The sequence below is a fragment of the Wasmannia auropunctata genome, unplaced genomic scaffold, assembly GCF_000956235.1.
Source record: "Wasmannia auropunctata unplaced genomic scaffold, wasmannia.A_1.0 LD336078.1, whole genome shotgun sequence".
NCBI classification, from domain to species: domain Eukaryota; kingdom Metazoa; phylum Arthropoda; class Insecta; order Hymenoptera; family Formicidae; genus Wasmannia; species Wasmannia auropunctata.
Window position 1 is genome coordinate 3,715,014 of NW_012026812.1, and position 22,070 is coordinate 3,737,083.

The 22,070-nt window shown below is 38.6% G+C and overlaps 2 protein-coding genes across 2 annotated transcripts in view; one reads left to right on the forward strand and one right to left on the reverse strand.

Annotated features, from left to right (window-relative positions):
• LOC105449117 overlaps positions 1-22,070 on the forward strand; it is a 246,648-nt gene that overhangs the window by 182,166 nt on the left and 42,412 nt on the right. The gene's annotated exons all lie outside the window — the stretch shown is intronic.
• On the reverse strand, positions 12,061-20,769 carry LOC105448980. The gene is made up of 4 exons (XM_011687910.1): positions 19,214-20,769; positions 18,073-18,178; positions 16,158-16,366; positions 12,061-15,955 (listed from the first exon to the last, which is right to left on the reverse strand). The coding sequence occupies exons 1-4, from the start codon at positions 19,388-19,390 to the stop codon at positions 15,278-15,280; spliced, it is 1,170 nt and encodes a 389-aa protein (XP_011686212.1). The 5' UTR covers positions 19,391-20,769; the 3' UTR covers positions 12,061-15,277.

The window sequence follows — 22,070 nt, forward strand, 5'->3', positions numbered from 1 at the left end:
ATTTATGCAAGTATAACGCGATGCTGTATAAAGGCTATTAGCTACACTTTTTATTTTGCAGCTAGTATCGAAATCGTTATGCGGTCAGTCGTCCTAAGAGAATTGTTCGTTTCTAATATTTAGTTCTGATATTTTTTATCGACGTTGCATGGACGCGTGAAATTCGATTGATAACGCATGCACTCGTTGCAGTTTATTATTGCTTAATATTTCTTTTTACTTTGAATCAGTTATTACAAGCAAAAGCAATTGTGCAATTACCGTAAAGTATGTTTATATATCATAAGATATGAAAAAGATATGCATGGAATTCAGAATTTTCCGCTGTAGAATGCAATGTAAAAATACTCTGCTAACCGGGAAGAACATTAAATAAGACGCACGTTTGTGATTTAATAGCAATTGATGGAATCTCAAGTTACATATTTCCATTTCACTCGGAACACTTTCACATCTTTTAACCCACAGTCAGTTTTCAAATCACATCTCGCTTTCCACATATTCATTAGTCGAAGATGCCCAAGGACCTTACAAATTGCTGATAAATAATTATGAAAGTTGATATTATCATTTATATTGTTAACGTTTAAATATATTGAATTTCACGTGTAGGTTACATTTACGTTTACGAAACTTCTCTTCCGCAAAAGATATACGTTTCGCAAACGCTACTTTGAATATAAAGCATCTAGAAACAATAGTCTTCGTTTTCTAAAAGAAGTCTCTAAAAATATTTTAGAGAAGAGAACGTATAAATATTTCAAAACGTGACATATAACTATAGATGACCTAAAAATTCATCCTTTTCTCTTGTTATTTTCTTTCGTTTTCCGTAATGTAATTGTTACAAAACTATTATTTTAATATGTATATAAATTCTTGCTTAATCCTTAAATATTCCAACCGCAACTTTCCTGTATCGCAATTATAAGAAGAATACATGGACGAGTGTATGTCAAAAGAAATCTTCGTAAATTAATATCAGGGAGGAAACATTAAATATGAGTCAGGAAGTGTCGAATTGCTTAACTGCATTAGCGAAATGCAGATTACAGTTTTTATCACATAATATACGCCATTACTTAAATATGCTGAAAAACGTTTAATGCTCGGTTGTAAGTAGTCATAAATGCGACAGCGTCATAAGAAATAATGTATTCTACATTCGCTTTAATGTATCGAGTAAGTACCTTTAAAATTATCGCAAATTTTACTATACAAAGTAAAATATATATTTTCCATAACCTTATAATTATTATTTCTATGTCCGTGAAGCAAGAAGATGCGAGTCCAAAGAAATCCAGAAAAAAAATTTATAAAAGATTAGAATAATGAGACGTCGATATATTTTCACGATAAATTAAATAAATATGCAAAATTGACAGTTTCTCGAGTTTGCATATTTTTTTCGTTTCTCGGACGTACGCATTAAAAAAAAAGTTAGAAAAACTAGGTAGCCTTTAATAGTTGGAAGTTTGACAAATTGAAATGTTACGTAGCTAAATCTGTGCTCGAGGTTCGCGTACATTAAAACGAAGAGGCCGTATGTAAGTCAGCTGCTTTTTCGGTTACGTATACACTCGTAATCTCGGCGCGGAGACGGACACGTTTCTCTTCGCTTTTACTTTCTCCGGTATTTTGTATGTTGTATGGCGCGCGTGATCGTTAAATCTGATCGGGATGAGATCGAGTATTGCCATCGCAGTAACTGGGCGCGTGCGGTCGCGCATATCAATCGGAGAGATAATAACAGCAGATAGCACAGCGCTGACAGTGGATAGTTTATTGAATTCCGACGAGAAAGGACATTTGAGAGCGATATACGCATATTATTCGTCCTTTCCATATCCAGGTCTATCGGGTTATTTCCATATATTCGCGATCGATCGCGTGGCAGCCATTATGGTATCGTTTTGCGATTCCGCGGGCGCGTTTCTGAACGTTGTCGCGAAATGAAAAAGCTGCACCTTCCACGGAGGCGAAGGCGACTAACCGGAATGATCCGCGTAATCGGAGATGACAGCGGTTATACATAGGTATCGGCCGGCGATTTACATATCATTACGTTGATCAGACGTAATGTACCAGATAATCCTCCGCGCGCTGTAGATTTCTCGGTTAATCGAAAGTCAATTCTTTCTTAGGCAAATATTGACGAAATTTTAATCTCCAATCTTAATTCTAAGGCTCTTGCACAAACGTAATAAAATTTGTATAACGCAAGCGTCTCAGACTTTTTTTTTAACACGTCGCGCGCTATTAAATTCAAAGCATTAAAAATGAGTTGCCTTATTTTAAATATCATCAAATACGATGAAATTTACAATAGCAGAAAAGAGATTAAATGTAATAATGGAATAATAAATAGAGAGGATAGAATAAGTTATAATAAAATTATTTTATGGTTTTGAATAATATTTAAAATAAGAATATATTTATTTCGTAATTAATTAGAACGCGGTGACTTTGTGATTTCCGTTCCTATTGGATTTATCAAGATATTAGATTTCAAATTTGATTCTTAGAATTTGTAGTTGAAAGAATACTATAGGCGTAGGCAGATCTGGAGCAACTGTGAGAACGCGATCAAGTGCCGGGAATCCAGTCCACTTGACAAAGGTAGACAGCCCCGGAGGTGGCGAACGTGTCGTCACCGTACGTCGCGTTGTGCCGCGGCGGCGACCGCAATCCTTTTTTTCTCTCTCGGTGCTCTCCTCCGCTATAGAAAGTGAGCACAGGCGTGGTGCGTTAGGTGTACAATACGCGAGGGAAAACCGGCAGCTCGTTAAAACGCACGACATGCGAATTGCGAAACACCACGGAATTGATTCGGACTCGCGATCAGATCGGACGCGCGATGCGGACGCCCGCGGCTACTAAAAATCCAAATCCGGTCGAGGACGAAGAGTTTCCTTTCTAGAGCGTAATAGGACTACCGGAACTGTCGCGCGTCGCGCGACGCCGGCGAAATCGATTGTCAAAACCAGACAGCTGGAAGCTGCACGAAAGTCGTCAAATAAAACACTCCTTTCTCCTCGAGCGCTCGTTATGCGTGCTGCCGTTGACATAATGAGCGTAGAAAGACCGATATCTTCGTTACGACACGGAAGGGACAACCGGTTGATAGCTTGGAGATGATGGACGTTGTATAACTTTGAATTTCGATGTGTTCGTCGTTGACAAACCTGGATCATAATGTCAATGCCTGATTACGATAATCGAATTAGCTAGACGATGGTTGGACAAACGAAAACAAAGAGCTGAAGATAATGTTTTATAACCTAAAGAATTGATCTAATTATTATAAAGAATAATACGTCTTGTCCAGTAAGCTTTTAATTAGGCAAATTAAAAATGGTACAATAATGGCAAGAAGAAGAAACGAGAAAAGTGAGATGTGGTTTTGATAATAATTAGTTTGAAATCTTAAACGAGCGATCTTAATGGAGGTATTACGGAAGAAGGAAGTCGTAACTGTGTTTTTTAATATCCCCGCTTTCGTCGCATTTTTCTTTTCCGTTCACGAAAGTTTGTTTTTAACCGGCACGAACTCGGCGGGGACGCCTGACCGTTCATAATTGACGCGCGCGAGTCATATCTCCCACGTTATGACATCCTGCCCGGCTACGTGCCGTGTAACCGGTGCCCCATGTATCCGCATCATCGGGTTTCAAAACCGGATTCAGATACTGCACAATATTGTCGACAAAAGACGGTCTCTTTCTCTCTTTCTCTCCCGAGATTGTCGAACGGGGTTACGTAAACTGCGCCATGTACAGGGCCCTTTTCGAACGAGATGGCATGGCGCGCCAAATGAATCCGTATTTATTTATCGGATTGGTGCTACCCGCTCGCGTTTAGCAGAGACATCAAACGGATTCGAGCGTTTGAGGAATTATGAGTCATTGGGTGCCATTAGGTTTATTTGCATCGCTCGAGATGCTAATGAGGAGAAAACTGGAATTGGGGCAAACGCTCGACCAATGGTATTTCCCACGAAATTGAAACGATCGCGTTTGCGGTCGATCGTTCTGATCCTGTTTTCCGGGCAACGTTGGTGGACGTAGAACCAGAGATCGCTGGATCTCTAATTGGTCTCAACTTGAACTGTGACCGGCCAGTTTAGCTCCGGTAAATCGATTTCGCGCTTTTACCTAATTTACCACATTTATTTTAATACCACGTTATAGCTGAGTATTCGTTCGTAATATAATCGACATTTTTATGTTCTAAATATTGAAAAAAAAGATACATTTTGTTTAGAATAACCTTAATAAAGGAAATCTAAAACAGATTTTAAAAAATTAATATTACGTAATAACTGTAAAAAGAAATAACAAAGAGCATGTAAATATATAAAATAATAATATATATATATGTGTGTGTGAAATATAATATTAGATTTATTATAAAGAGATTGCGTGTTATAATAGTTAAAAATAGATAAATAAATAAACATGTTTATTTTTATGCTTCGTTATAATTTCCACAAATACAAAATTATAATTATTCAAATGTTATGTCGTAATGACATGTAAAGAGCGTAAGAGATGGATAGATGTGCACGATCTAGTCGCATTTACATTTTAAAGGCGTATGCATTTTCTTGACACACTTTCTGCATGAGATACCGCGATGAAACTCGCGTTAAGACCGTTTGATAATGAATTCGCTGTAATTTACAATACTACTTCTGATGCACTCGTATCTATTTCAAACTCTTGCGGAATGATATGTGTAACATTAGGTTAATTAGTTGCATATTACCTTCTACCGGATGCGCGTGTAAACATCGATATAAAATAATCACGCGTTTCTTTTTACTCTTTCATGCTTTTCAATATATAGTTCTAATTAATTACTTAAAACATTTAAAAAAATATTAATTAATTACTTAAAATATTTAAAAAAATATTCTTTGATTAAGTGGTATCTTATTTATTTCTAGCGCAATTAAATCTTACAATACAAAATCTACCAACATTGATTTTATTTATCGATAAATTTATTTAATTTGACGTTAATGAAATTTTAAATAAAAACATTAAAATGTTATTCTGGACATACAAATTTTGATAGAAGATATAAATCTTGGCTGCATTTAATGATGAAAAAGAAACGAAAACATTTGATTCGTCAGTTATCCTGCAGTTGCTACGATCGTTTTATCAATTTGCGGAATGTAAATCGAAACGAACCTCAAGTTCATTACGCAATCTGTGGCGGAGCGGTAATAATTGCCTGACACGAGAAGCCTAGACTGGTTCGCGATTCTATCGTTGCTTACCCGCAATGATTACCTGACATAGTTAGACAAGTCTGGACTGGTCTGGTTTCTGTCCTTGCCTATCTGCAAGATAGTACACCGATTTCCTCGATGGTATACCCCGGTGACGAAACTTATGTCGGTCCCATTGAACCGCACCCAAGAAGATAATCGATCAAACTTCTTTGCGCGCATTAGTAGATAATAAAATGTTGCTTCAAAGTTTCACAAGCAGGCTTTAATGCACTCTCACTCTTTCGGAGAGCTTTGCACTTATGCAATGCAAAGAATTAAAAGAGCGTGAAGAAATGATAATATCTAATTCTTTAAATTTTTCATCGAGAGAAAATTCGACAAAGGAGGACGGGGAAATTTTCGAGTGAAAAGACAGACAATAAATAATTCTGAGATTTTCCACAATATTTTATTTTCTATTTTTTCAATGCAATAAATACGGCAGTGTCATTACATCTTGATATATATAATTTTACAAATACTGTATTTACAGTGACGAAAGTATTAGGGAACGGAGAAGGGGAATATCCTTGCACTTGATATTCATGCATCGTGAACACGTACATAACATGTAGTTTGTACTCGACAGTCGACGCGAACGAGGTCGAACAAATCGCCGGTACGTAGAAATCCTCGTGATTTTTGATCGGGCTTCTAATTATGTGTGCCATTTCTCCATTAGGAACTACCGATCTCTCTAATGCGCGCCTACACGCGTCGTTGGCTTTGCCAGGCTGGTGGCTAATCACAGGATTAACATTATTTCCTGCTTGTCGATAAATTACAATCTCGCATCCGATGGAAGATTCCAATAACACAATCTCTGTCTCTGTTTCGTGCAGATATTATGAATTTAGAATTTTTTCGAATTTTTTTTAAATCAGTTTTTTTAGAGAAGAAACTAATTTTGGAAAGAATAAAAAAAGCATTTCTTCCTGTATCTATAATTGAACGTTTTGTTTGCTTTATTAACGCTTTAGTAACGCGTTTATATCGAGCCACGCTTCCGTTATCATCGAGAAAGAAAGTTTGCCCGTAGATTTTTACATAACTCTGCGTTTCCGTCTGAATAAAAGCAAAGGAAAATCGCGTTGTTAAGTCGAAAATCTCTTTCAGGAAGCGTCCGCGTTTTTTATCGCGTAGAAAATTTCTACGATATTGAAAACGGTCGCGGTGCACCATTGAAGACATTAAAGCATTACCGAAGCTAATATTATTTTCGTCTGATGCGTTTGAAGGTTAAGCCACTTTTACTTACCCCGGATTGTTTAATTCATGTCTACTAGACTTTCTTTTAAGACAATCAAATTGATTTTCATATTTTTCTAACGTGGACTGCCACGTAGAATTTGATTAACTTTGTTTCTAAAAATAGTGATTAATTATACAGTAAATATCTCAAATAAAAATACAAAATATAAAAAAAATATATAAAAATATATTCAACAATACATATAAAACATATAAAAATGCAATTTTAAATATATTTTTTGTTTTGTCTAGTAATCTAGAATCCAGTTGAACGTACATGTATATAATTAACAAAGTACAGTCGATCACACGACATTGCCAAACAAGTTCAAGGATATATATATTTAATATTTCCGTTACACTTGTCAAATTAAATTCGCGCACGCGAGTCACCTTTTGATTTTATATCTAACAAAATAACTTCAAACGACTTTCACTTTATTCGAAAAACCTCCGAGAAACTCGTTGCGCGCAACGCGAATAAAGAACGTAATGTATCGCGCTGCATAAAGTCAGCCGAACTTGACACGTTGCCGTTATCTACATCTTCAACGGCCTCAAGCTCCGCGCCGTGTTGTTACCGGAAGCGCGATCGCAGATATCCAGCCGGGAGAAGAAAGTCTCTATCGGGGCACGAGTACATGTACTCTCGTATCTGCCTATCTGCGGGCAGAGCGGAAACTCAACCGTGTAGTCGCGGGAAATGCATTGGGTGTTGCGAGAAAAGAAAAATGCAGATCTCCGCCTGCCCCTGCCCCTGCGCCGCCTCGCTCTCACCCGCGACGTGCGTCCCCGCACCGAAAATGGTTTCTCTCTTTCTCTATCGAAGGCCGGAAGAAGCCAACGCGCGCGCGGCGAAAGGACGACCCTACCCTGGAAAACGAAAGTCGATCCGCGTAAGCCGCGCGCGTAATTACGAGGCAGAAACGCGCCCGTATATCCGAGAGGGATCCGTTTGAGCTCGTTGAGCACCGTTTGTCGGCCAGATGGATCTCTTCGAGGGATCTCACGAGGCGCCGTGTATACGGGCAGCGCTTATTTTCTTTCAGATTTACACAGTACAAATTTTTAGTACTTGTAATCGTATATAATTTCTCTTGTCCGCATTTATATATAATTTACTTTTTCCGCATTTTTATCACATATTGTTCTACTCGTATAGACGGAGATTGTGAGACAATATAATACACACTGTAGTTTTGCAACCATAAATGTCACAACGTTTACTTTGTCGGGCGATTACTTTCAGCGTAATTGTCGTCCGAGCAGAATGACGTTTATTGCCGCCGCTTTATAATTATCGTCCGCCTGTTTATTGCCTTTACGGCGCGATCAGATACCCGCAAATTACAAATCGTCACACTCGCTTTCATGACAAGTGTGTAAACCTCATAATCGAGTGTTTTTAATAGGCTAGTAAATGCGACGTCGTTAAAAAGTTATATTAATAATAGTCTGAAGACGAAAGGTGTGTGTGTGTGTGTGTGTGTGTGTGTGTGTGTGTGTGTGTGTTACGTCTAGTCGCAAAAATGTACACTCGTCACGCGATGAGAGAAGACACAGAGTGACTGCTCGCTGCTGGAGAATGCGGGCAATTTTATCAAACGCCATAAACACGCGGATGTTACGTTGGCGATAGTAATTAAAAAAATCTACGTTAAATTTCCCTTTGTCATCGCTCGGAAATACGTTTAAAGTGGCATCTCGCGCGCGCGTTTCCGTTATTACAATTGGACCTTTATAATTCCACGCGGACAGAACCGTTAATTATCAAGCCCGCTCGAATAAACTGTTACATCATTATAAGCTTTACAAATTACATTTCATCATTTTCGAGCGCTTTTCCGACGAATACATTCATTTACGCGGTTTACCGATACTCTTCACCAACGTTACTAATACTGTGTATTAAAACAGTGCTGTGATATGGAGACATGTATAAATTATAGCTGATGTGGATTTAATATGACAAATAGCGGTTTCAATAAAGTACAGTAATTTTTAGATCGATAAATACATAAGTATCTCTGTAACGAGACTTTCTTGGAATCGCTAAATATAAGAAAAGAAAAATTTAAAGAGTTTATTATTACAATTTAGAGATTATAGTTTCAAATTAATTTCTAATTTTTTCTTATCTCTGTTTTCTGTATTATGTTATTTATCGCTTATTTATATTTTTTATTTTCTCTTTTACGTTATTATTCAATATTTTATATTACTACAGAAATGAATTGTATAATTTTATCTCATATTGCCCTTGTATCGTCGACATTTCGGTTCGATAATTTATTTGTACGTATATAACAATTAGTTCAATCTGTACGGCGTTGGCGTAATCACGTAATTGGCACCTCGTACGGCATACTAATCGTGCTCGGACAAAAAAACATAATCGGTCTTCCCGTGGAATGTAATTCGCGCAAAGGTTTACGGAAAATGAAAGTCAACGGCACGTACATTCCGCGAGATAAATTAGCAATGATCGGATTTTAATTGCAAGCGATCGACGGCGCGTTCGTCAGACTCGAACCGTTTCTTTTCATTGCGCAACATCATTAAAGACAGCTCGGAGCGATTTACGTTTATGCGGTTATCACTTGCTTATCCCTTGGATACTGTATGAATTACGTCAGTCTACTGACATTTTACTCCTTTGTCATTAAATTGTCGATCGAGTTTATTTATGGCCCATATAAATCGTAAACGTTATTAGTTTTTCGAAAATACATCTTTCCGTAAACAATGTTTCCGATTAAAATAAATTAGAAATACTTGCTGCAAACTGATCTAATATAATTTTTGGGGAATTTTGAGCAGCCAATTTTAATGTCGAGATTATTAAATTTGGACTTTAATTTCTTTCATAAAATTTAATAAGATATTTACAGCTGATAATATATAAATTATAAACGTTTGACTTTTTAAAAATGTGTCTTCCCGCAAATAATATTTTTGATTAAATAAATTAAAAATAGATATTTATTGCAAACTAATCTAGACTAATTTTTTTTTAATTTTCGGACAGTTTTCAATCAATTTTAATGATGAGACTATTAAATTTGGATTAATTTCTTTCAGTGTTCAGCAAAGATTTATTACCTGGTGAAACTTAGCTTGTTCTTAATCCTGCGATAATTGCGTGATACTAAAAAGTACGCACTACTATCCATTGAAATAGCAGGAGGAATTCGTTACCGTGATCTTGTACATGATACGAGTGATATTTTGGTGAAAGTGAAAGCGTAATTCGACATCAGGGGACCCGGAGAAACGAACGAAATACAATACTTACGTATATATACATAATAACGATACCGTATACCATAGGATTTGCGCAAATCATGAAAGTTAGAAAACAGGAAAAACTTACGAAAACGTGACGCGGCATGAATCACGGCGTGTCTAATTTTAATTTTTATGTAAATATTAATTTTCATAAAATATACATTGTGTGTACAGGATTTATTTATACGCGCGGTGTTTCTTAAAATTTTCTCTAATAAATTTTTACTTCATCTTTTATGTTAATAACACTAAAGAAGGTCGTAAAGTTGCGCCTTGAATTGTAAATTTAAAATACGCTAAAAAAGGGAAGATTGAGCTTTTAATTTACGCAATTTCGATGTTTCTGCAATTTGCTTGTTGCTAATTTGTTTTAACTAGACGATAAATTGCCATGTTAATTTTGTATCATCTGTTTTCAAGTACCGAACAATCTGGAAAAGGTGTCAGTCTCAAAATTTCATATCTCTCCAATTGTAATAATCCGAAAGCCAGACTTACAATTCATGCGATTTAACGGGCGATGCGGATGAGCGAATACACCGCACGCGATTTTATGTAACGCACCACACCTGTCATTTCGCCGCGTACGCGTTTTATGATAGTTATTTCAGTTGCAGAGAATGATTGCAATATTCGTTGTAACGAAAAGAATTACGATTTTGCATAATCGTACATATCGCTCGACGGCCGGGTCATTCATTTCTTCGGGGCGCTATAGAAATAGAGAAATTTAGTTTCTCCTGTTATTCTTTAAGCTGTCACGTAATATCGTGTTTAATTAATACATGTAATATTGCAATAGTGAAAACTCCAAATGAGAAATCGACAAAATAATTAAGAAACAGTCACACAAGAACCTTTTTTAATCTCGCTGTTCATCAATTACATATAATAGTATTTATTCAAATCCATTTGGTCTGGAAAGACCAAGATTGTTCAAATGATAATTTTGCAAAGTACTCTACTTAAACTAGAGTTATAATAGACACGATATTTATGCGCTACGCCGCGCTGTTCATGACGGATTAAAAGAGTCTTGACAAGCGTGCGCCTGAATTAATAGCGGCATTCATTAACAATCTGAACAATGGCCAAATCCTCTTATTTAATGGACTACTAAAGCACATTCGCGATTAACGCGCTACATTATTCAAACGAGGCTCTTGGTCAGTTTGCTTAATAATCGTTACGTTTATAAATATTTACCGGCCGTAAATAGTTGTTGACCGGAAACATAATTTCTACACATATTGATTTCACGAGCGCCAACATTCCCCCGTCCCCGTAAATTTGATCACCGGCGCTCTCTCGAGAAATGCGAAACAATCGCGATTTCAATCACACGTTTTCTCACATCGACGATTATATACCACTTTATTACAATTGTTTCGTTCGTACTTTTAAATACGTTAATGCAATTACAGCCGCGATTATTACTACAATCTACTTAAACATTAATGCGTCTGCCGCGATAACCGGGGACACAATTATCTTATCGGCCATACAAATTGCCAATTGTCATTAAATTGAGAATCAACGAAATTGTCTCCTAGAGCGGAAATATTCGAGATAGCCGCGGCGCGATGTAGTAATCATGCGCGTTTATGCTTTTGCTTTTATTCGCATAGACGGATGGGTATCGGGAAAACGGGGAACATATAACAGTTTATGCGCATAATAAATGCATTATGCGAGTTGCAAAATTCGTCATATTGGTGGCCAATGCGAACGGTCGAAATTGACGCGTAATGTGGACAATAATTTTGTTTGCAATTCTACAAAAATAATTGTCTTTGCAATTTCACGCAAAAACATTGTCATTCCTTAATCATTACAAATTGATAGCTTATGCGCATAATGAATGAATTTTGCGAGTTACAAAACTCGCTGGTCAATGCGAACGATCGAAATTAATGCAGTAATGCAGAAATTTGTTTTATAAAAACAATTTTATAAAAATATGTTTATTCCTCTAGCGTTACAAATCGGATGGCCCATGCGCATAATTAATAAATAATGCGAGTTGCAAAATTGGCCAATATAAACGATGAAAATTGACGTAATGATGCAGACAATAATTTTCTTTGCAATTTTACAAAAATATGTTTATTCCTTTATTATTACAAATCGGCTGGCTCATGCGTAATGTATAAATAATTAATAAATAATGCGTTTTGCAAAATTAGCCAATGCAAAAGGTTAAAATTAACCGCAGTAATGCAATAATTTTCTTTGCAATTTTACGCGTCACAAAATTTTTATTCCTCAATCAATACAAAAGTTTTTCCTCGCTTGTACACATAAAATCAGATATATAATTCTCTTTTACGTATATACATCACATTATGTTCTATTAATTTGAATATTTAGGATCTTATAAGGTTTAGAATTATTTCCATTATTTAACTTTTAGAAGCGTTCTGCGTTCTTTATTTCTAAGCTTTCTTTTATCTCCTTTCTTCTCCCTTTTCCTTTGAGGATCAACCGTGAATGAAGGGATTTCTTTCTCGGTTTTTTTGCACCGCCTTGATTATACTCCGGCACCCTCGACCATTAATACCTGCTACCTTCAGCGTCTAATATCGTTATACACGGATAAAATTCGCAGATATGAAAGTAGCAGAGGCATGCATGCTCGGGACCGCATTGTCTCACGTAGCGAAAGTATCAAGAAGACAATGTGTACGCTCCCCTTTTTTCCATCTGATTCCGACGCACGCGTCGCGAAACGTAATGCGCTCTTTAAATGGCTCGCGAAGGTAGACTTTTGCGAAAGAGGCTGTGCACAAATGAGCGGCTATCTGCGAACGGACGCTTCAGGTTCGCCAAATAAAGCACGGCACGCGGGAAAGAAAACGCATAGTAAGATCGCGCGCAGTTGATGTAATGCTATTTATGCAATCCCGTTACCGAGCTATTTGGCATTGTACGCTTTGTAATTTACGTATACCTACGACGGTATGACACAATGGTGACTGGTAGCGTAATTAGACTAATTAGTAATTTCTAATTAGGTACGCACGCGCGATCTCGCAGCGGTAACTTGTCCTTCATAAAAATGTGCGCGTCACATTTTGAGGATAGACACGTAACTTAGAAAGTAAATAGAAAAAGAGAGCTGGGAGGAATATTTTTCGAAGTATATTAGCTTCAATTAAGTAGCTTCTTCTGAGGCTTAACAGGAAAATCTTCGACTACTTTCGGCAGAATATTACGCGAACATTACGCGGCTTGTAATCTTTTACTAGACACTTTTATTCCTGTAACAAAATTGTTTCAGTTAGATGCACATGTTACACACATTCACACACCGTGTTCTCACTGTAGACGGAAAAAAAATAATGTTGAAATAGCAGCAGTAACCGACAGCATCTAATTGAAAACAAACTTGTTAATTCAATGTCAATATTATTTGAAACAAATACGTTATACATTTGGTTTTAACAAAATGTTATTCGTTTCATTAATATTATTACTAAATGAACAAAATTATTTTCAATTAGATCGCTGTTCGCTTATGTTGTTGTGTTAATACAACAGCATTCATCATTCTCTTTCCGTGTATTCGACGCGAATGTCCCAATTTTCGTCACTATCGTCCTAGTATGTACAAAAAAAAGCATATCCCAGATTCCGCGCCCATCCCAGTGTCGCTACGAGGGTAACGCCGGTTATTCGACAGCACGTTTTATTCGCCGGCGGCGATCCGGATTGCGAGACGTAAACGGAATTTCAACACGCGGCGCGCGGCTCGCCCGGAGGAAAAGCGCTTTTACGGCCGGATCCTCAGACACCACCGCCACGCTCGTTCGCCGGCGTTATCAACGTCAACGGAAAATCCGCATCCGTGAAACGTCAGTGTCGAAACTCTGCTTACAAAGAGACAACGAACGGGCAGTGGCGTAGCTAGAATTCGTTGAACGTTCGTGTCGAGCTCGTCCGTAGACTCGGCAAGATGTTCAAAGGTGCTCAAATTCTTTTTTGCGATTGCTCTAAACACTCGTGTATTTGAACGATTTTTTTTTATTTTTATAAATCTATGTTTTATTTATATGCACGAATTAAGTGAATGTGACAGCAAGAGATTGCTATTTAAATATGAGACGCTCGCAATTATTAATAAAACGTAAAATTAATATATAATTTGCATTTTATATTAATATATTGCATACCTATGTTGTAATATATATGAATAAAAGATTCATAATAAAATAAAAAATGGAGCTCTCTTAAACACAAGTGTTCAGAACACAATCGCAAAGATTTTGAGCACCTTTGTTATATCGTAATGTATACAATACATTAATATAAGATGCAAAAATGAAAAATAAACTGATGTAGCACAGTTCCTTATAATATAAAAAAGTTAGGTTTAATTGATATAGTGCAATGTTAATGTTTTATACTAACTACCAAGATACTTTAATGCTGAGATAAGTCACAATGGAAATTTTATGCAAATTTTACTGCTCCTACAACTATTAAGATAATTTTTAAGCGCTCTCTTATAAATGCACTTAGTCCATCCAACTATCTTCTTCTTTTACTCGAAGGAAGAAAAGCCAGCGAGCTTTGCGAATCCTCTTAGGACTCGCTTGCTCTTACCATGTACAGTAACTAGCTACGCCCTTGACGTTCGACAATTTCGCCAAGCCGGAGTCGCGGTTTTCGCGGGATATTTCTCCTTCCCTTCTCCGCGGTCGCGATTGCGTTCGAGGGAATTCTGCGAAACTAATTAACGCGCGACGTGGATCGATACGCGAGACGGGATCGTCGATTTGCGGGTAGGAGAGGTTCTACTCGGAAGACTCGCATGCGACCATAAACGTGCGGGCTGGAACTCGCGCAATCACGCGGGTTACGCGATAGTTGAATATCGCCGGTGAAAATTAGTTTTATCCACAAATGCATTAATGGAGCCAACATTATTAAATCTGCTTACGCTTAATACCTATTAGTGATTGTCTTAAGCTTGTTACGATGGCACTGGTCGAATAGTGCGAACAATAGAAGATTTTGAGTAAAATGCTCGCTAAAGAAAGAGAAGAACGTCTTCCCAACAAGCGTAATGGCAATCAGTATTTTACGGAATAAAGAGTCCGAAATTGACTCTTCTGGAGCAGATGCAGTTGAAGACATGAGTGGAATGTGCTTTATTATATTTGTTATATACAATCCAAAATTATATTTACTAAAAGATTTGCATCGAATCATATTCAAAATACATATTATTGTTATTAATACTGTGAATTTCTAATATTATGAATTTCTTTATAAAAGCTGGATAAACTTCCTTTATTCAGAAATTTAAAAAGATAAATTTCAAGCTTAATAATTTTGACTTAACAAGAGCAATTCTTGATTTTCTAAGAATTTCGTGTCTCATGACTCGGCGTGTTCATTCTCCGCAATCTTCAATTGCACACTTCTCACTTTAATAGCTCGAGGGAAGTTCTCTCAGAATTTGCCACACTGGTTGCCGACGTTCTTTATAATGGCGCCACCGAACACCCTCACGGGCGTCCTGCTCCAGGAAATCAACATCAGTGGACCGCCTATGGGCGGGCTACCCCTGCCTAGTTGGCAACGAACGTAGGACAATTTCACTAATTGCAAACCTAAGGGGACGTCCGACGATCTTTCAAGCGGATCGATTTCTCCGGTCCAGTCGTCGGTACCGAATGTGATCGCGTGCCTGCGAATCGCCGGTGTCTGCTCTTCCTTCCGCGTGTCGTTAGCGATACTTGGCGCCGGCGGCGAGGTCGCGGAATCCTCCGCAATCACTTTCGCATCGTCCGTTTCAGAAATTCTGCGAGACCAATTAGGGCTGAGCGAGAATAAAGTCGAAACGAGCCTGTCGAGAGCATGCGTTGTACCGAGATCCGTATCGCGTCTCGCTATTCTCATCCGGGTTTCCGTAGCGAGGGGAATCTCGGCCGGATCGTTGGCTTCATCGGCCGACCAAAACGAAGGCCTTTGATGAAGGCTACTGTCGAGGGAATTGAACGCCGAGGCTAGCAGAAGATTGAAGCCCAATACCGAGCCCTCGATGCCTTCCTCGAGCCCCTTGTCGAAGTCTGTGTATTCCTGACCTAGGACGATATCGCCGCCTTCCGGGATCACGTGACCGGTTGTCTGCAAGAAGCGATTATTCCGTTAAACAAAGATATGCATCGCATGGCGAACGAATTGAAGGAGGTATAGAAAAAATTGTATTCGGCGGGAATTGACAGAGAGACGGTGTCGTGACGAATCGAGATAGTATCGAATTCATCCGTGCTAGAATTCTGTATTTTAAAGGCGAATTTTTACCCGGGGACCGGATAACCGGATTTACCTCTTTCGAGCGACCTTGCGACGCCAAATGTCCGTTGAGCCATAGGGCGTAACGACCGACCCGATTCTCCCAGCTTTGACATATGTGATACCAGCGGTGCTCGCGGATGCGAACCGGCCTTCGGAATACCTTCGCGCCGTCAATTTCCAGGTGAATGCTCCTTCCGCGCGACGATATCCAAGATCGAATCAAACGTTCCCGCTCGTTCCCTTTGACAGCGAAAGAGGATTATATTTGTGCATCGTTCTCCCTCGGTCGTGGTACGAGGGATATACCGCGAAACTAGAATTTATGCAAACTGGCATGCACTGCGTGGTCTCGTTTCTTTCGTTGACCATCACACGTTTTTGAAATGTGATTTTTTTTTTTCATTACGCGAATGAAAGTTATATCTCTTTCTTGTTTACGGGCATACGCAGCTTAAATTAGAAGAATTTGTTCTATAAAGGGTAATACAAGATCTCTGATCTATATTTTTTATTTTATTTATTCTAGCTACTTTTTATTCGAGTATACTTTTTCTATTCTTTGTTTGATTTATTTGAATATAATTTATTACTTTGACTGTCTAGCTTATTTTTGCATTGACCTTATTGTTTCTTTAATGTCTTAAATATTTAATAGAATCATTTTTAATCGGATCAATAAAATCCGCAAAATGGATAAATGAGTGACGGCACTTTTACGAATTTTATGCGTCACCCAAATATGGGTAACATGGCAGACAAAGGTATTCATAGTTCTTATATTTAAAACCGTCTTAAAATGTTACAAGTCAAATCACAGAGCCGTATTTAGTGTCTTAAGACATTACTTAAGACTTGAAATAAAAATAAACTATGAATATCGACCAAAGTGTTAAATAGATCAATGCAAAAATCATTTTACGTAGGACATGTAGAATAGTTACGCGTAATCCACACGCATAAACATAATTTGTAGACGTCATCGAGGAATTACCTGTTTTGCTTCTAATTTCTTGCGACACGTTCAACGATTACTAATTCTCTTGGGTGATAGGGCGTTATTTCGCAAGGTGATTAAGATTTAAACGAAGATTTTAACTAATTAATATAAAGTAACGTATTTCACGATGGATTCACGGCAACAGCCGGCAGGCGATTCCGTCATAAATATTCAAATTCTGTTTATGCCCCGGCTGTATCGGAGAGCAGTTAAATCCCGTGCGATTTCGTAATTCGAGCAATTAGCGTTTCGCCAGCGGGACCGCACGGTAGCGCGCTAATTCTCACACGTAAAAAGAGATAACGCCGCGGGGCAGTGCGTTCACTTAACATTGCTACTAAACTGCAACGGGATAGTTGCACGCGCGGAGACGCAGTGTTTTCCATAAGCGCGAAGATACTTTCCGCGAACTCTTGCGCAATTACGCGGTGAATGCCTGAGTGGATAATAGCGCGCTGCGCCATGTAAGACAACGGCCCTCGTTACTATTTCCAAAACGGTTACAACAATTCCGACGAAGATGAGGCGATGGGGGGACAGGACAGCAGCGCTAAAACGCCTCTTTATTCCCTGCCAGGTATTACATCTGCTTGGATGTAGCTCACCGTTTAACAGACACTATTATCTCCGGCCGAATAGCGGAACAGTGGATTTCTCCTCTATTTTCTACATTTCGAACATTCGCGAAATGGGTTGTCTCTTCGTTAAGAGTCTTTTTTGCAGCAATCTCGACGTTTCGTCTGCAAATTGCGATTCACGAAATAATTTCAGAACGTACAATGGAAAAACGACAAACACGATTTGTTTGTTTTCTTGAACGTGAAACGCGTCGAATTGGACAAGCGGTTTATAGTTGACAGAGAAAATTCATATATTACGTGTAAATATAAAGAGAAGAAATGGGACGGTATGTGTAACGTCAAGTCGCGATTTCATTGAGAATACTCACTTGAGTATGAAAGGATCGAGTGAGGGTACGTGAGATCGCTCGACTTCACCCAGAGGCAGAATGTAAATTCGTGAATTTCCGGCACTGGTAATTCCCATCTGAGAAACTGAAAGGTGAAGATGATTAGTCAACAACATATCGCACGTTAATTAGAGCGATGCTATATCCCAGATGATTACGACTTATTTTTATGTCTATCGTAATGATCTTTTAGTTGTTTTCAAAGTTGATTTTCTCTTAAGAGAAATTTCTAAATATATCTCTATACCCTTGTACAAAATTTCTATTAAATCTAAAAAAAAAACTCTAAATATCTCTCGAATTTAAAATATTCTTACATTTTTAGTAAACTTTATTTTAACAACATTGGAATTTCCGAGTTTTTTTTAAATTTTACGAAACGCAAACAATTGAAGTTGCATGTTGAAAAGCCATAGGAAAGAATTTTCACCAAAAAGAAAAGCTTACTCCGAGTTAAAGAATTTCTGTAGGCAAAAGAAAGCGCAGGAAATCTGGAACACATTGTACATGTAGAAATAGGTATGTAGACCACGACCGATGTTTCTTAGACCGGACGATGAAAATTAGGCAATCAGCGTGAAACGACTCTTTTCTCTCTCTCCACGTGTTATGGAACTGCCCTCCTGGCTCACGTAATCGATAGAAATCTCGCGGAGTTTCCACGCCTCGTTGGAACATATGTATCTTTTATATCCGACAACATGACGATTTATCTTTATTTGTTCCCACTGTTTTGTCAGCTTTTCACTCTCGATATATCTAGATGCGGGGTATTACGGAATGTTTTGCGCTACGCAATCCCTATGGTCAATTTGACTAATCGCTCACTCGAACGAAATCACAAGAATTCCTGCGGGCTACGCAATAGCGGAAACGATAAAAATTTTTATGTTACTAACAGCGAACAATTGAACATTTAATACAATTGAAATTTATTATTATCTAGAATAAATGGTAGACATTCGGTACGCTTCTGGACGTTTAAAATTGGACACATAATTTAATTTATGGATCATGCCTATGTTTTAAAGTTTTAGTAGCTCTGAGTAATGTAAAATTACATAAATCATTCATTCATGTAATTCGGCTTTCTCCGAATTGCATCGCACGTGATTCTCACCTGAATGTAACCCTTTTGCGTCATTTGCACGCTGTGCATCGGCGTGCCGCCGAGACTCCTCTCGGCGCCGACAAGTTCGACTGATGTTGTCGAAACCGCCGCAACGAGCAAGCCCAGAAGGATCAAGGACGAGAAAGGGAGAATGCTAATTTCAAAGTTCGTCATGAGTTTCTTCATTCTTATCTGATCATCGCCCTCGTTGCATCTAATTGCTATTTCTTCAATCGCTTCGTGACGAAAGTTTGCCGTTTGCTCCTTACATCTGCCTCCCGCCGCTTCTTTTTCTTCTGTGTATACTTTATTCCCAAGGGAGAGATTTCTCTCTCTCTCTCTCTCTTTTCGACCCCTTGGCCTGTTCCCCGTCCTTCCCTCCGTTTAATCTTATCCCGCGTCTATCTGATCGCGCTCACGAAAAGAGAATTGTCCTCCGACGTTGTCCGCTCCAACTCTCTTCTTGCTCCGCCTGGCCCGGTATCCCTTTTTCAGCCGCTACACGCGACGCTGCAAGTTCCTTCGTCCTCCCGTCTATCCATCCGTTCAAACTGCAGAAAACTACCTGGCATCTCCGCCTCGTTCGCCGATCTTCCCTTCACGCTTGCCTTCGTCGATTTTTTTACACTCACTTGGGGTCCCTCTGCTTCGCAAACTCTTTTTCGTAACTTTTTCGCGACTTATCTCACTTGTCACTCGCCAAGTGACACTTTCCTCGATCACAGGACAACGGCACGCGGGGATTTTCTGTCCTTCAATAGCAAAGACTTTGTCTCTGGATTTGCTGTACGCCGTTCTTTTTCATTCGCGCTTGCCGAACGGGAGCAAGAAACTGAACTCTTCGTTGTGTATTGCTTCCTCGATATTCCGGCTTCCACGATTTGTCGAGAAATTTAAAGATATCTTGCTGCCTACCCTCTTTGCTCGATGCGTGACAACTTCCACACTGTTAAAAGCACAAAACTTGACGATCTTCTTTTCTTTCTCGAGTTGTTGAAAACCTCGACAGCGTTCTCTCGGTTCTTGCTTGATGATCTTTATAATTAAAAGCACACGTCAAGTGAAAAGACTCTTCAGTAGCCGTGTGGACTTCTTTTCGTATCTTCTCTAGATGTACAAAAGCCGAGTGGAAGAATATTTGTCTTTCTCCTCTTCATTCGAAGTATGATTAACGCCTGGACAAGCTGTTATTTTCCTTTCCTCTTGTTACTGTCGTATTTCTCATTTGCCGCAAATAAACGTGTACACGGCAAATGAGTCTCACGGCAAAACTAAATAATCCTCTTTGGAGAGGAAAATCTAGTTTTCTTTCCACTTTCAATTTTTTTTCTTTTCCGTAGATTTTTAGGTACGATCGATCTTTGAAAAAAAACTACTCCCCCATTAATTAAATTTCCGATCGAATTCTCTCCTACGCCGCGGCAGACTCCTCTTCTCTTCTCCCTTTCCGGCCGATTCACCCGGCGAGTGTGACGGCCAGGCTGAACTCGCGGCGACGACGGTAAACAACGACTAAAAGCGAAATCGATGTGAATCGGCCGAGTGCGAGCGCGCGAGTAAGAATCGGTAAGAGGGAGGGACTTTTCGTCGCGGCCGCAGGTTAAAGCGGCCTATTTTAGTTACCGAGCACGGCACGCGTAATTTTCATCCCGAATGAGAATGGACTATGAAGATACGGAGATCGCCCACGTCAATATCAGAATGATGAATCGCGCGAGCGACCACTTCTTCTTTTCCAGATGTATACCTACATTGGATTTATCCATACTTATTTACACCGCGTTTACCATAATCGATTTCTGATACAGGCAGGATAACGATACAATGAAAAATTATACCGGTATGACAATTGCATTATGAAGAAATATAAAGAAATGTAGATATGAAGAAATATACTTACAATTACATACTTTATGCTTCTGAAATAGAGGCTTTTTGAAATACTTTTATTCCGGAGCATTATGCCTTCTCTGCTTTTTCAACAATTTAATACACTCGTAAGGCGAATAGTATAAATCGCGGTCGTGTTAAAGAATTTTTCAGCTACGTTCCGCCGCGCCGACTTTGTAATATATGCGAAAGTAACAGTTTCATTTTATTAACCGTTTTAGAACCTTATGCGGGATCGCTAATCGTATATTCCGTGCGTGTCATGCAAGTCCACTGTGTGATCGATATGGGAAAGTTAATCTTTCGTGGAAAGTTGGCGAGACGAGCAAGCGCGAAACAAACGGGATGATACGGCGAATAACTTAGGCATTCCATGTTGCAAGCGGCAGTGGAATTACAAACGCTTTATTGCGCGTATAAATATTTCAAAGTGTATCCCGCTGCGAGGCTAAACAAGAAGGTTTAAGGCTTCGCATCGTGCGACCTTGCGTTCAAAAATATACTTTTGTCGGAAAAATAATCATATCGTCAAAGGAAAAAGAATCTAATTTTTTCTAATTTATAGATTTATCACTTTAGTAATTTAATATCACAAGTTGAATCCATTATTCATTAAACCTGACGAAAGTTGGTATGTGTGAAGAAATTGATATCTATATACATAAGTGGATAGTATACGTTAAAATGATCGTAAAAACGGCCGCGTTGGAAATTCACGCTGGAAAGCTAACATTAACGTTAACGGCACCGAGCCTTAAAACCAGTTGCGAAAGTGGCAGCCGGAAGACACTCGTGCCTGGACAAGGCTCTATCTCTCGGCGAGATAACAATCCCGAATAATCGCGTAAAAAGATTCATTTGCAAATGTTATGATATACCTAAACGTGAATTGGCGGTTAACTGTACGAGAATCTCGCAACTCGGTGTAATAATTATGTCTCGCTTGTTGCCCACAATTGCCGTATCGCTCTTTAAT

Excerpts from the sequence above, each read along its gene's own strand:
- LOC105448980 (XM_011687910.1), bottom strand. The coding sequence starts at position 19,390 with ATGAAGAAACTCATGACGAACTTTGAAATTAGCATTCTCCCTTTCTCG. Across the intron at positions 16,367-18,072 it reads CTCGATCCTTTCATACTCAA|GGAACGAGCGGGAACGTTTG; the intron begins GTGAGTATTCTC and ends TCGCTGTCAAAG. Across the intron at positions 15,956-16,157 it reads CGCAAGGTCGCTCGAAAGAG|ACAACCGGTCACGTGATCCC; the intron begins GTAAATCCGGTT and ends CGCTTCTTGCAG.